Source organism: Petaurus breviceps, unplaced genomic scaffold, assembly GCF_028583685.1.
Source record: "Petaurus breviceps papuanus isolate PSGF00001 unplaced genomic scaffold, PetGlider_PUasm1.0 138, whole genome shotgun sequence".
NCBI classification, from domain to species: Eukaryota; Metazoa; Chordata; class Mammalia; order Diprotodontia; family Petauridae; genus Petaurus; species Petaurus breviceps.
In genome coordinates this window covers 23,846,974-23,861,582 of record NW_027185694.1, presented here as the reverse complement: position 1 = coordinate 23,861,582, position 14,609 = coordinate 23,846,974, and the positions used below count along the sequence as shown (strand labels likewise).

The 14,609-nt window shown below is 47.0% G+C and overlaps 2 protein-coding genes across 7 annotated transcripts in view; one reads left to right on the top strand and one right to left on the bottom strand.

The window, feature by feature from the left end:
- CHTF18 (chromosome transmission fidelity factor 18) overlaps nucleotides 1-307 on the bottom strand; it is a 56,182-nt gene extending 55,875 nt beyond the window's left edge. The window contains exon 1 of the mRNA XM_069108464.1: nucleotides 10-307. Coding sequence (XP_068964565.1) covers nucleotides 10-286 — 277 coding nt within the window. The 5' untranslated portion in view covers nucleotides 287-307. The remainder of the gene's footprint in view (nucleotides 1-9) is intronic.
- A 50-nt stretch (nucleotides 308-357) lies between these two features.
- On the top strand, nucleotides 358-14,354 carry RPUSD1 (RNA pseudouridine synthase domain containing 1). Of its 6 annotated transcripts, none has more exons than XM_069108516.1 (7): nucleotides 358-502; nucleotides 3,597-3,764; nucleotides 5,942-6,081; nucleotides 6,917-7,040; nucleotides 9,103-9,205; nucleotides 10,032-10,133; nucleotides 13,311-14,354. In XM_069108516.1, the coding sequence occupies exons 3-7, from the start codon at nucleotides 5,996-5,998 to the stop codon at nucleotides 13,709-13,711; spliced, it is 816 nt and encodes a 271-aa protein (XP_068964617.1). In that variant the 5' UTR covers nucleotides 358-502; nucleotides 3,597-3,764; nucleotides 5,942-5,995; the 3' UTR covers nucleotides 13,712-14,354. The 6 variants fall into 6 exon arrangements, with proteins under 6 accessions (XP_068964617.1, XP_068964579.1, XP_068964598.1 ...); XM_069108478.1 differs by having other exon boundaries at nucleotides 5,886-6,081; XM_069108497.1 differs by having other exon boundaries at nucleotides 373-491; nucleotides 5,886-6,081.
- Nucleotides 14,355-14,609: the final 255 nt, after the last annotated feature.

Here is a 14,609-nt window from a genome sequence, read left to right as displayed (position 1 = left end):
CTCACTCACCTTCCAGCTCCGCTAGGACTTCCAGCTCGGATGCGAAGTGGTCTTCGAACTCATCTTCGACTCCGTACAGCTCCTGCTCGTAGTCCTCCATCGTGGCTCCAAACGTGCAGCGGACTCGGCTTAGGAAGCTGCAGGGGCTACACGAACCCCCGGGGCGCCGGACTGTTGCCCAAACACCTAGCGCTGCCCAAGAGCCGAGCCCCGGTTCCGAAAGACCCGCGCTTACGGAGCCACGCAGTGCGCGCGCACCGCTCCCCTCCGCGAATTCCGGGAACATTCCATCCGGCTCCAGCCAACCAGCGTTCCGGGCTTTGCTGGGGGCGTTGCATCCTCTCCCATTGGCCGACGCGGCCTTCAATCTAGCCACTGGAGGCGGGGTGGAAGAGCCAACGCAGCCACGGGAGGGTACAGTATCCCCAGCTCTGGTGGCCTTGGGAGCTGAGTGCTGCACGCTTTCTTGACTGCGGAACGGCTGAGCTGGCGTGAGTGGGAGGTAACTCGCCTAGTGAGTGAAAGGGCCAGAGCGGGAGGGGAGGCTGGGGTAGGGGGCTTCTAGCGGGTCGGGGAAAGCTGCCTCTTCCTGTACGACTTTGGGACGTTTGCGTGCAGCCTTGGAAAGTGCGGCTCTAGCTGTGTGGGAGGAAGCAATCCCTCTGTGCAGTCTGTTCTTTAGCTCTCTCCCCTCTCCCATCCCGGGTTTGCAGGACTGCTTGGCTGCCCGGATTGGAGGGGGTGCATTTCAAATGCACATTTATTTGGGAGGGGGAGATAGGATTTGGGCCTTGGCCGCGGGGGCCGTGCCGCTCTTGGCGGCCCTTTGCTCCGTGGCTTGAGGGTGGGTTCTGTGCCCTCCGAGGGCAGCTGTACCCAGGCCGTTCAGGTCGTCACCCTTGGTGGTGCAAACGGAATCTGTATGATTTTGTATGACCCTTGATGGGAAGCGGGTCGGAGGGTTTTAGTCCTGCCGACCCCCGGGGAACTGGAGGGTATGTTCGAAATACCTCCTCGCCGAGTCCCGACTCCGGGATTAACTAGTTCAGTGACCTTGGGCAAATCTCTTCCACCCTGTAGATCAGTTTCCTAATTTATAAAGTGAGGAGATTGGACTACGTGGTCTCCTGGTTCCTTCCTCTCTGACATTCTATGAATCTATGTCCTGAGTTCATTCAGAAAGGTGTTAATGAGGCCGCAAAGTTAAAAACCTTGTTTTAGCCTTCTACCTTCCTGGGAGAAAGAATTCTGGTTTCCCTAAACCTGCTGGCCTCTTGGCTGAGCCCTAATCTCACCCTCTCTCACAAAATTTGTGGACCACTAGAGTGTTCATTGGAGAGAATGTGGATGGCCATTGGTACTAGGTATGGATGGGACAGTCATCGTAATATCATAGATTTTTGAGCTAGGAGTAATCTTAAAAGTCATTTTATCTAACCCTTTTATTGTACAAATAAGGATATAGATGCTTAGAAAAGTTAAGTAATTTGCACGAAGTGACATAGGTGCTAAGTTTCACAGGTAAGGCCTCTTGATTCCCAGGTAAATGCTTTTTCCACTGTATTTTGAAAAAAGGTGGAGAGGTGTACTTTTCATCTCCTGAGCAGGCTCTGTTCAAACCCCACCTCTCCCAGGATGCTTTCCATGACTATTCCAGATCCATAGCATCCTTTCTTCCCTGCAAAACACAGTTGGACTAGATTTCTACATCCTCCATGAAACATTTATCCCTTTGACTGGTCCCAGCTCTCCCCTTCACACGGCATCTTCCAGATGTACTTACCATGGTATGTTGCTGCTGAGTTATCTGTATTTGTGCCTCATCTGCTTTTTAGACTGTACATAACCTCCATGAGGATATCATTTTCCGTCCCTCCTATCTCCTAGCATGGTGCTGAGCTCTGTCTCCAGTTAAGTGCCTTATTCCACAAACTTGAGTTGAATTGCTTAGAGACTTGGCCAGGTTCCTGAAAATCCCAAGAGGTTTTGGCCCAGCAGCCCTGACTCCTCCCAGCTTCCATTAGGGTCCTCATTTCCCCTCAGCTTCAATTAAGGTCTTCATTTATTCCATTAAGTAGATTGTGGGAAGCCATTTGTCTTTTCTTCCAGGCAGTCTACAAATCTAGCTAATGTTATTACATTCTTACCCTTTGTTTTTCATTCTTCAAATGTCTTTTTCTTTGATTTCTGGGAAGAGAGTTTAAGGGAAGTGAGAACAAGGGAGATGGAGGTGGGGAGGTCTGGAAGGAAAAGTAGGTAGGATTACAACTATATAAATTTATGTCAATGATTGGTGGTGACAACTTATTATGGGGACATGGGACCTGGTTTTGAATCTTTGTTCTGCCATTTACAACTGTGTACCTCAGTTTACTTATCTGTAAAATGAAGGGGTTTAGACTAGGTGACCACTGAGATCTATCCAGTTCTAAATCTGATCCTGTCAAAGGGATAGAAAATCCTGTCAACTCTTCATTTTTCCAAGATTAAGTTACTTGCACAAAGTCACACAGAAATTTAATGGCCCAGTTGGGAACAGGTCTCCTGACTTCTAGGCCATTGTTCCTGGCAGGTTACCTTCCTGAGACCAAAAACAAGCCTAGTCCCCTACCCCACTCTTGTCTCTCTCTATTCCTCTCTGTCCTTAGTACCTCTCAGCTCACTCTCTTGCAGTATTTAGGAAGGTATGGAGCATAATTCCTGTTTTATAGGTTGGGAAAAGTCTACAAGTCAACAAGCATTTATGAAGGACCTACTGTGTGCCAGCACTGTGCACACAGCACTCTGGAAATACAAATACAAGTAGAATAAAAAGACAGTCCCTGCCCCCAAGGAATTTACATTCTAATGGGAGAGACTGTACATTTAGGGAAGTGGTGTCCAGGAAAGGGAGTTTTGAATCATATCTAGAATCAAACCTTTCCAGTCTTCTTACATTCTATACCTTTCTGAGTACTCTGAGATCCATACATCCCGGCCTATTTGCTTTTGTTCAAGCACCTTTCTTTCATCCCTATACACTCTCCCTCCCACCTCTCTGCCTTTACCGTAGCTGCTCCCCACCCTGGAATGCCCTCCCTCCCCAGCCTCTGACTTCAGAATCTCTAGCATCCTTTGAGACTCAGCTAAGTGCCACCTTCTTCAGGAAGCTTTTCCTGGTTGTTCCCTCCCTGCTTCCCCTCCTGTGCCCCAATATTAGTACCATCCCCTCTAAGGTACTTCCATCTATTCTAGATTACCTTGCACCTTCTAAACCATATATATTATCTCTTGCATTAGAGCATAAGCTCCTTGAGGGCAGGGACTGTCTTTGCTACTTTTCATCCTCAGAGCTGAGCCCAGTGCCTGGCACATCGTAAAGGCTTCATAGAAGCTTGTTGATTGATGGGGGAATCACGGCGATGGTGAATGGCACCATAGAGCAGCTGATTACCACACCCTGTCTAGAAAGCAGTGGTGCTACCATTTCCTCCTCTGCGATCACTAAGGTTCCTGATTAACTCAGCATTCAGTGACCTGTTAGATGTAGCTTTCAGCCAGTATACTGGGCTTCTCCCCCAGAGTTCTGACAGCACTGTCTTCTTGTGTTTCCACAGTCAGAGATGCTGCCTGAAATCTCTTCCAGCCTCCTTATCCCTTCCAGTAGCCCCAAAGTGAGAGGAGCCACGGAAGGAGCGTGATTTACTGAACAGCCCATGGGACTCCAAGGCCCAGTGCTTGGACTCTATTTCCATCTCTGCTGCTGACCCCCTGGGTGATTTGGGGTGAGTTCCATGGCCTTCCTGGGCCTTAGTTTCTCTATCTACAAATTGATATACCTACCCTATGTGACTGAGCTGTTCTGAGGCTAAGATCATTCTTGGGAAATGAAAGACACATAAGGACTTAAATAGGCCTATGAAGGCTCACTCTTAATTCTCTGCACCAGTGCTGCAGACAGTTCCCAAGTCATTTCAGTTTGACTTTATAATGTAGTACAGAAATAGCCATGTAGTAGAAGTCCTTGGCTTGTTTTCCGAAGGCCTGGATTCAAATTCTGTCCATCTAACCCTGGACAAATTATTTATCCTACCCAAACCTGTTTTCCTTCTGTGTACAATGAAAGGGTCATACTTGCCTCATAGGGGTGATGTGAGAAAAGCATCTTCTAAATTATAAATCACTGTGGAAAAGTGTTCAGTTGTGTCTTCAAGACCCTGTTTGGGGTTCTCTTGGCAAAGATACTGGAGTGATTTGCCATTTCCTTCTCCAGCTCATTTTATAGATGAGGAACTGAAGCATACAGGATTAAGTGACTTACCCAGGGTCACACAGCTAGTAAGTGTCTGAGGCTGGATTTGAACTCATAAAGATGAGTATTTCTGATTCTAAGCCCAGTGCTCTATCCCCTGGAAAAATGAGCTGTTATTATTGTCATCATCATCACCTTGTTCTAACAGAGAAGAAAATCGCACAGTGGATGGAATGTTAATGTGGGGTCAAGGAAACCTGGATTCAAATCCTCTAATACCTTTTAGCTCTGTGGTCATTGACAAATCACCTAGCTACTTCTAGCTTATAGAAAGGTTGTGATACAAGTTTGTGGAGAGGGTTCTATACCATTGAAATCAGATGTATTTGTTTTTTAAGATAGACACATTTCCCAGAAAGTGGATGTGAGATGAATTTATTTAACTGAAGTTCTATTTTTAATACTCCTGGGTGAGCAAGCCATCTTAAGGAATTCTTTTTTTTTTTTTGCTTTTATTTTGGAGGGGGGAAGGCAGAGCAATTGGGGCTCAGTGACTTGCCCAAGGTCACTTAGTAAGTGTTAAGTGTCTGAGGTCAGATTTGAACTCAGTTCCTCCTGACTCCAGGGTGGGTGCTCTATTCACTGCACCGCCTAGCCGCCCCCATCTTAAGGAATTCTACTGGAAACCCTATAGAGATTTCTTTTGGTTGTAAGGAATTGAGCTGTATTTTTTTTGTAAGTTTAGAAATTTGTTTAAATCAAATTTACTTAAAGTAGGTTCTTCCTGGGTAGGTCCCTCTCCTGGAAGCTTTCCTACAGATTTAGGTTTCTCTTGGTCATTGGTTTCTGCAACTTAAGCAGCATTATTGGGCACCTGCTGTGTGTAGGATCCTATGGTGGGAACTAGAGGGACACAATTGAATGTCTGCCTTCAGGGAGGTTACAGTCTATAATCATAACTCTCATCACTTGAAGGCTTACAAATTGCTTATCCCAAAACAACCCTTTGAGATATGCCCTGCTAGTGAATGGCAGAGAATGGCTTTGAACGCCTTGGTTTTCTGACTCTGAATCTAAGGTTCTTTTTGTGGTCTGATGGTTGTGGAGCCAGGAGTAAGGTGGGGTCTTAAGACAAGTGTACTCGTGACTCTCAGGGTATATCAAATTAAAGAGAAGCAGCCCTTTCAGATGCTCTCCTGGATTCATCTAAAATGAGGGGGGTGCTTCTGGGGATACACTTGCTATCCTTAGGGAAGGTTAGTGACTGGAGATGCCAAAAGGCAGGAGCTGGCCTGGTGCCCAGCACTCCTTTACAGCTACCACTGTGTAATTGAACGTTTGAGAATTATTCTGATTTCACAAGTTTTAACTCCTTCAGGATCAGTGAGTCTTGTGTGAGAAAAAGCCTCTTTCTAGGTCATTGGTTGTACCCTTCAACCCCATCTAAGCCATTTTACAATTTCATGTTAGTTAGCCTGGGACTTCTCCCACTGTCTCTGCTTCTGGAAACTTAGCATCATAGGGTCTGGTATATAGTAGGTGCTTAATAAATGCTTGATGATTGACAGGGTCAGCTCGGGATTACCTCTTTTGGTAGAAGGAAGGTAACCAAAGGGTTTTGGAAGAACTAGGTCCTTATCTTATTGTTTGACAGGCTTCGAACCCACCATGGAGCCAGGGCACATAGAAAACCTCTCCATTCTCTACCAGAGCTCAGACTTCATTGTGGTCAACAAGCATTGGGACCTCCGCATTGACAGCAAGATGTGGTACGAGACCCTGACCCTGCAGAGTCAGCTGAAACACCGGTTCCCAGAGCTGGCAGATCCTGACACCTACTACGGCTTCAGGTGTGGGGCCTGGGATTCCCTGAGCATCAGGAATGGAGGTGCAGATAAAGGCAGGATCCTTGGGTTGGGAGGCAGGAAATCTGGGTTCTCTAGTCATCACTGATTTGCTGTATGGCAAATATGTGGCCCAGTGGCCCTGGGTACTTCGCTTAACCTCTTTTCCTGGACCTGTTTCCTTCCATAAAGAGGAAATTCTTCTACAAAGTTCCTTCCAACTTAATATTTGTAGGTTTCTACACTAATAAAATCATAGCAACTCACAGTTTAATGCATCATTTTATGGTTTGTCTATCTCTTTTGCATGCCTCATCTCAGCTGAGATTCCCAACAAACAGCCTGTGAAGGAGGTGGCTCACATTTTTACAGGGGGGGAAACCGAGGCCCAGAGAACTCAGATGCAGTGGGAAAAGTTCTGGATTTTGGAGTCAGAGGATTTGAGTTTCAGTCCCTGCCCCACCACTTAGTACCGGCATGACCTTGGACAAGGCCTCACTTTCCTCGTCTTTAAAATAAAGGGTTTGGGATGACCTCTGAGGTCTCTTCCAGCCCAGATCTGTGGTTCAGGAAAAAAGGTGTCATTTGCTTAGGTCTCCCCACAAAGTGAAGTTTACCAGCAGAGCTGGGAGGTAGGGACATGCATGCATGGGTCTCCTACGCTGCTCAGTGTGGTCATTTCTGTTGCACCACACTGCCCCCTGCTGTCCACCGCCTGCTCTGTTGCACCACACTGCCCCCTGCTGTACACCGCCCGCAGGAGCAGGAGCCCCTGCCCAGCCTTGCTCTCTGTCTTCCCCCAGAGGAAAGTGATGTCTGTGGGTCTTGTGTCTGCCCCCAGGTTCTGTCACCAGCTGGATTTCTCCACCAGTGGGGCGCTCTGTGTGGCTTTGAACAAGGCAGCAGCTGGCAGGGCCTACAAATGCTTCAAGGAGCGTCAGGTCACCAAAGCCTACCTTGCCCTGGTATGTAACCCCAGCTGGGGGCTATGGAAGCGTGGTTAGATCTTGTTAGGTTTTGAGGGTTTTTTGGGAGGGAGAGTGAGAGATGCATGGGAGGAGGGGTTGGCATAGCTTGTGGTGCCCCTGATGGCCATTAACTACTAGTGATTCCCTTAAAAAAATAGCTTTAGCCAATCCCCAGGCTAACAGAGATTTGATAGGTTATCCTGAAAGAGAATTTGGGATGTTTGAGGGGAAATCCCTAAACTAATCACTTTACTTCTTTGCTCAAAAGCTTTTAAATGGCCTGCCCCCATGCCTTCAAGTGGTGCCCCACCCATGCCTTCATGTGCCCTTCCCACACCTTCCCGTGGTCCCCCCATGCCTTCATGTAGCCCCCCCATGCCTTTATGTGGCTCTCCACCCACAGCTTTCCTTGGTTCCCCACCCATGTCTTTACATGATTCCTCATCCATGCCTTCACATGGCTCCCAGTCCATAATACATTAGCCTGGTATCCAAGGCCCTCCACAGACTGGTGCCCTCCTTCCTTTCTTGCATTACCCCCTTCACAGAGTCCACATTCCAGCCAAAATAAATAATTTATTAGCCTCTACTTTCCTGCCTCTGATACCCTACAGCTGGAATGCTTCTCCTTCCATTCCCTTTGCTGGTTGACCGCCTACCTGTCCTGCTTTTTCCATGAAGTTTTTCCTGATTCCCACCCCCCACCCCCATCAGGAAGTGATTTTTCCCCCTCATCTGAGTTGATAAAACATAGTACCTCTCTTAGGTACTGATCATACGTTACTTATATTTGTCTACATGGACACTGCAGATCAAGCATCTTCATTATTGTCATTTTGGCCCAGCTTAAGCCTTACTTCCTCTAAGGGACCTTCCCTGACCGCTCTATCCCACACCAGTCCCTCCAAGCTCCTACAGCAATTAATCATTGCCACACAATTTAACACCTGACCACAGACTCTCTCTTGTGGTGTGCTCTATTTCAAATCAAATAATTTGCAGATGGCCCCTCTCTGAGCTCCTTTGGGGAAGGCACCAGTTTTCTTTGTCCTTGTTCCTGCCTCTCTTCTTCCCCTAACCCCACTATTCCCCCAGCACCTAGCACAATGCTTTACACATAGTAGGTACTCAGGCATGAGGGAAGGAGAGAGCCAGAGTCCTGCTCTGGAGGTTACCCAGGGAGGGACACATTCCCTGTTTATTTTGGGGGGTCAATTATTCGTTCATCAAGCCTGCTCCACCTACTGTGTGGTATTAACCAGGCATCGTGGGATGAGGCAAAAATATCGTGAAACAGAGGGTGCTAGGAGGTGGAGGGAGTGTGGGAAGGAAAGCACCTACTGTGTGCTAGGCTCTGTACTAAGTGCTTGGCAAGTGTCTGATTCGAAATAGAGCACACCCGAGAGACAGTTTGTTATCAGGCATTGGTTTGTGTGGCCATAATTAATTGCTGTAGGAGTTTGGAGAGACTGGTGTGGGCTAGAGGGGTCAGGGAGGGCCCTGTAGGGGAGGTGAGGCTTAAGCTGGGCCTGTAATGGTGATGAGGATAATGATACACGTTTCTATGGTGCTTTTGGGTTTTAAAAAGTTTCCTCTCACCAGCCCTGTAAGTTGGTTAGTATAACTATTATCTCTACTTTACAGATGAGCAAACTCATGTTTAGAGAAGTCAGGTGACTTCCTCAAGGTCACACAATAAGTATCTAGTCCAGGGGCGGCTAGGTGGCACAGTGAATAGAATACTGGCCCTGGAGTCAGGAGGACCTGAGTTCAAATCTGACCTCAGACACTTAACACTTACTAGCCATGTGACCTTGGGCAAATCACTTAACCCCAATTGCCCTGCCCTCTCCCCTCCAAAAAGCAAAAAAAAAAAAAATTAAAAAAAAATAAGTATCTAGTCCAGAATTAGAACCCAGGTCTCCTGACTCCAAGTGGGCAGCTTCTGTTTTGGTTTTTGGTTTTTCGAGTCTCCTTATATATGGCAGATACTAAGCTGTTATTTGTTTAATTGTCTTGAAACATTCTTGTAGCGGCATGATTTCTTTATATTCCAAAGGTTCGAGGCCACGTGCAAGAAAGCAGGATGACCATCGACCATGCCATTGGAAAGAATACGACAGAAGGCTTGACCCACATGATGTGCATTGAAGGGACAGAAGGTAGGGAGCCTGGACCTGCTCAGCCTCCTTTTGCCCAGCTTCCCTGGTGTGGTCTTAACTCTCTGGTTAAGAGAAACTCTGAGAAAGTCTTCCCCTTCCTGATTGATTCTCTTGTGAAGGCGAACTAGGTCATCTTTTACCTTGGTTCTTACCCAGCCTTGACTACTAAATGGGTGTTCCCTCAGACAAAGTGAGACCTGGGAAAGACCTTGGCTTAAAAAGGTCGACATCTCCCACTGCATCCTTGGCCATCACCAGTAGTCCTGACCTGTGTTTTGCCACTGGACTCTGATTACTGTGGAGGAGAGAGTGAGGTTGATGATTTTGGACAGCCCTGTCTCACTTAAATCCTAAAGCACTTGTAAGTTAAGACATCACTCTCCTGATGTCATTGGTCTTCTTCTAGAACAAAGGATGTACAACAACATTGCTTTTGTTGCATAGCTTTGGAAGGTAAACTTCTAGAGGGCAGGACCAGGGTCTGATAGGGCAGGTTTTCATTCTGAATGAATGAATTTCACTTTAGGGTTGTACTTTATCATAAGGCCAATATTGAACAACCAGGAACAGCTTTGTCCTTCTTAGGCAAGGATAAACTCTCAGGGAACCCATGGTCTAAGGGGTACAACAGATAGATGTGTTGTCTAAAGAAATGTTGCTGCTGAAAGGAAAGGGACTTCCCAGGGATTTACCTGGGCCTGTGGAGAGAAGGACATGGGGGCAAACCCAGGAAGGTTTTCCTGTAGATGGCAGTTCTTCTAGCCAGGATTTACTTCAGGGGGAGGGCAGCATCCCACAATCTCTCTTCTCCTATTCCCACCCCCAGGCTGTGAGAATGCCAAACCATGCCTGACGGAACTGACAGTCCTGGAGCGTGGGTTGTATGATGGTGATCCAGTCTCCAAAGTCCTTCTCCAGCCCCTCACAGGTAAGGTAGCCATCTCTTCAGCTCACCTGGCCAGGGTCAGGGGCGGGGTCTCAGGTGAGGCAGGTGGTGCTTCTGAATGAATGGGATTTGTGTGTTGGGCCACCCCAAGCCTGGATGGTGAACCAGGCATTCTCCCCATTCAGGAAGCTTTAATATCTGCATAACCCTGCATGGTTTTTAAAGTACTGTCACAAACATCCTCTCATTCGTCCCTCATGCCATAATAGGTATTATAGTATGCCTGTTTTTTAGATAGGAAAATCGAAGCTCAGTGAGACTTGATAACTTCAGAGTTTGGTATTCATAGCTTAAAGGGCCCTTAGAGATCATCTAGTCTAACCTTCCCATTTTTATTTATTTTTTAATTTAATTTTTTTTAATATGAAAATTTTATTTTCTCTTCCACCTCCTTCCCCCATTGGGGAAAAAAAGAAGCAAAACAAAGAAAAAAAAGCCCCATGTTAGAAATAAGCATAGTCAAGCAAAAGAAATCCCTTATTGGTTATATCCCAAAATAGATTTCCTTCTCTACTTGAACCCCTCACCTCTCTGCCAGGATGTGATTAGTAGCGTTCTTTATCATCCTATTGAGTCTTGAATTAGATATATTGCAGATTAGATTAGTATTGTGAGTGAGGTACCCAGGGTGGGAAAGTGACTTGCCCAGTATGTGGCAGGGTAGGAAAGAAACCCAGATTTTTTGACTCATATTATTGTTATTAATTGATGTTTATATGAGGGGGTCCCCAAAATTTTAATTCTGTTTTACGCTGCTGAAGTACTTACCCTTATAGCACTTTTTAAGGTTGATGAAATGCTTTTCATCCATTACTTTCATTTGATCCCTACAGCAGTCCTGTGAGGGTAGTTTATTATCTTCATTATTTATACCCATTTCACAGATGAGGAGTCTGAGGCTCCGAGTGGCTTGTCCATGCTTACAAAAGCTAGTCCTGTTAAAGGAAGGATCCAAACTGAGGAGTCCCTTGACTCATACGTCTTTCAGTAGCCCAGTCTGCTTAACCCCAAAGAGTGGGGTGAGGGAGTTGAGTTCTTTTGGCCCATAGCTGGTAGTACCTGAGGCAGCCACATTTTAGTCCTGGGTTTTCTCTAGAGTAGTGGTGTCCAAAGTGGAAAGTGTATAGAACCCTAGTGGGGTATGAGATTAGCCGATCAGAGAATAGAAAAATTCATTGCATTTTACCCTCATTCAATAATCAGTATGCTTGATTCCTGTATAGCTACCTCCCCACTTATCTCTCTTGTTCAGCCCCTCACTTCTACCCTTCCCATCGTGGCCTCCTGTGGCTACATTGGGTCTCTGGGGGTGGGGAGATGGGGTGGGCTTATGACCTAATCATGACCCAGGTACCTAGAGCAGCTCTCCCCCACAGCATTACCACACCCAGTCCCCTTCTCACTCCAGCTGACATTGTGGCTATGGTTTCTGAGCAGTGAGAGCCTTATCCCCCTTACATTAGCCTTCCCCAAAGTCCCTCCCCTCTTTCAGTTAAGGCTACCACAATCCTTGCAGTCACTTAGGTTCACAACATTGGGGTCATCCTAGAAAGCCAGTTACCTGACGGATTTTGCCTTTTCTGTCTCTTGGCACCTATCCCTTTTCCCTTGGACTATATCCATAGCTTCCTAATTGGTCTTCCTGTCTCAAGTCCCTTCCCTTTCCAAACCCTTCTCCGTTCAGCCACCAAATTGAAAAATGACACTCCTAAAAGCATTGTCTGGTCCTATTACTCCCCTACTAAGTAAATTCCGATGGTTTCCTATTGATTCTAGGATCAAATATTATTTCATCTTTATTGCATCCTTTTAAAATGTCCATTTTTTTTAGGGGTGGCTAGGTGGTGCAGCGAGTAAAAGCGCCAGCCCCGAAGTCAGGAGGACCCAAGTTCGATTCCGGCCTCAGACACTTAACACCCATACACACCCACACACCCACACACACACACAAACTAGCTGTGTAACCTTGGGCAAGTTACTTAACCCCAATTGCCCTCCAAAAGGGGAAAAAAAAATAAAATATAATTTAAAAAAATAAAATAAAATGTCCATTTTGTGGCATAAGTTTTACAATGTACATTATCATTAACATAATAGTGCATGTGTATCATTTATGAAGAAACAGACATATTGGGGATATATGCTTGATTTTTTTTGCTTGTGGGGTATATGATCAGAAAGTTTGGTCTGCAGAGGGATAGGAGGCAGCCTGGAAGATATGGGCAGAAGGAGTGAGAGAAGAGAAAAGAGAGGGAAGAATTCTTTTGGTCTGTGAATGATTGCTTGGGGAAGAGGAGTCTCAAGTACCCCCCTCCCCCCTGCGCCAAACCCCAGAAAACTTGAGCTGTGAGATGCCTTGGGAAAAGCCCTGGACTTGCCCCAGATCTGGCTTCACTACCACCAGGTGTCTGCCCTACTCTTCTAAGCCCAGACTTCACCTGTAAAAGTAAACAGTGATACTTTGACTCCCTGCCTCCCAAGGTTGTTGTCAGAAGACTTCTTTAACTGTCTAGTGCTATAGAAATGTGATCTTTCATTTAGAGGCCAGTAAGTGGTGTGATGGATAGAACTACAGGGTGAACTATTGGGTTTCAGTCCTGCTTTGGGAATTTGCTAGCTGTGTGACCCTGGGCAAAAATCCCTCAGTCTCTTTGGGCCTTAGTTTGTTTGCTCATCTGTAAAATGAAGGGGCCTGGACTCGATGGGACCCAAACATCTTTTCCAGCTTGAAATCTATGATTCTATGATTCAGACTACAAGGCTTCTCCAATATGGGAAGACAGGTTGCCATCTCAGTAAAGGGATGAGGAGAGACGATGGCCCTCATCTGCCAAAGCCCACAGATTAAAACGAGAAGTCTCAGTGAAATCTGAAGGAGATTTTGGGAAAAATCATAGGCCTTAGTGACTTCAGGCAAGTCACTTCCCCTGACTGGGCCTCTGTTTGCTTTTCTGTAAAGTAAGGGGATGGGACTAGATCCTCTCGAAAGTCCCCTTCCAGATCAAAATCCTATGACCCTAAGACAGCGAGAGGTATCTTTTGGAGGATGATTTCAGAAAGGGCAGCTGAGGCTTTCCCTAGATGCTTCTGTGCCTGGGTCCCGGATGGGAGGGCTAAGCCTGGGTTCACATTCGTTCTTGACATTGTGTTCTCCTGAAGGCCGGACCCATCAGCTGCGAGTACACTGTAGCAGCAGCGGACATCCCATTGTGGGCGACTTCACCTACAGCTTCAAGAAGGATAGCCGCCCCTTCCGTATGATGCTGCACGCCTTCTATCTCCGCATCCCTACCTGTGGGGAGCTCATCGAGGTGAGCACGCCCGACCCTTTCGTGCCCACTCTGGATGCTAGCTGGCAGCCCCAACAATCGGTCCACCCCCTGGAAGAAGTCATCCAGGCCCTGAAGGCCTCAGTGGAGCCAACCCCCGGAGAAACTTCCCCTCTGCCCAAGGTGGGCCAGGATGTGGTCACACAGGAGGCCAGGGCTGGAGAATCGGAGGAGCAGCGGGCCAGGTGCCAGCAGTGGCTGACTGAATGGGCAGTGGAGCCAGAGAACTGAACTGCCCATCCTTGGAAGGGGGTCGGTGACGTGTCCTTAGGAAACCCTACCCCTTCCCAGATACAGATCTCTTTCTTTCCCAGACCTTGAGTATGATGGATTAGGGGCTTCCTCGGAGGCTAGGCTCAGCCAGAGAGGGGTTTCTTCTTCCCTCTCCCACCAGCTTCCCTACCTCCTGTGGCCTGTATCTCCAAGCCTGAGGGAGTTTAACATCAACATTATCCCCAGGGGGTTAGGGTGGGCTGGGGCTTGGGCAGTTAGTTTCAAGCTGGTGCCATAAGGAAAGCAGCCAAGCCTGATTCCCCACCCCTGGGCACCTACAGTGCAAGGACAGATGGGGATTCACTGTCCTGAACATTGGAGTGAGTAGGGATCAGATGTTTCCTTGTTACGGTCTATAGGCAGCTAGTGGTGCAGTGGACAGCACCGGGTCTGGAGTCAGGAAGACCTCAGTTCAAATCCAGACACCAGTTGTGAGATCTTCGGTAAGTCACTTAACTGCCTCAGTTTCCTCATCTATAAAATAGAGATGATAATGACACCTGCCTCCCAGGATTGTTGCAAGGATCAGATGAGATAATATCTGTGAAGTGCTTAGCCCAGTGCCTGGCACACAATAAAAGCTATGTAACTGCTATTATTATTACTGTGTGTCAGGAGGTTGTTCAGAATGAGGGAGGGGGAAAATATCTCCACTGGAACTTTTAGCTTTTCTGGCCTAGGAGGACAAAAATAAAGCCAGGCAGACAGAGCCCAACACTAGGCTATCTGCTTACAATCATTCCCATTTTATAGATGAGAAAAACTGAGGCCCAGAGAGGTCACTTTCAAGGTCACATAACTTTTTAGTCACCTTTCTTGATGCCTCTGTAGTGCCTGTATTTGGGGAAAGGTTTGG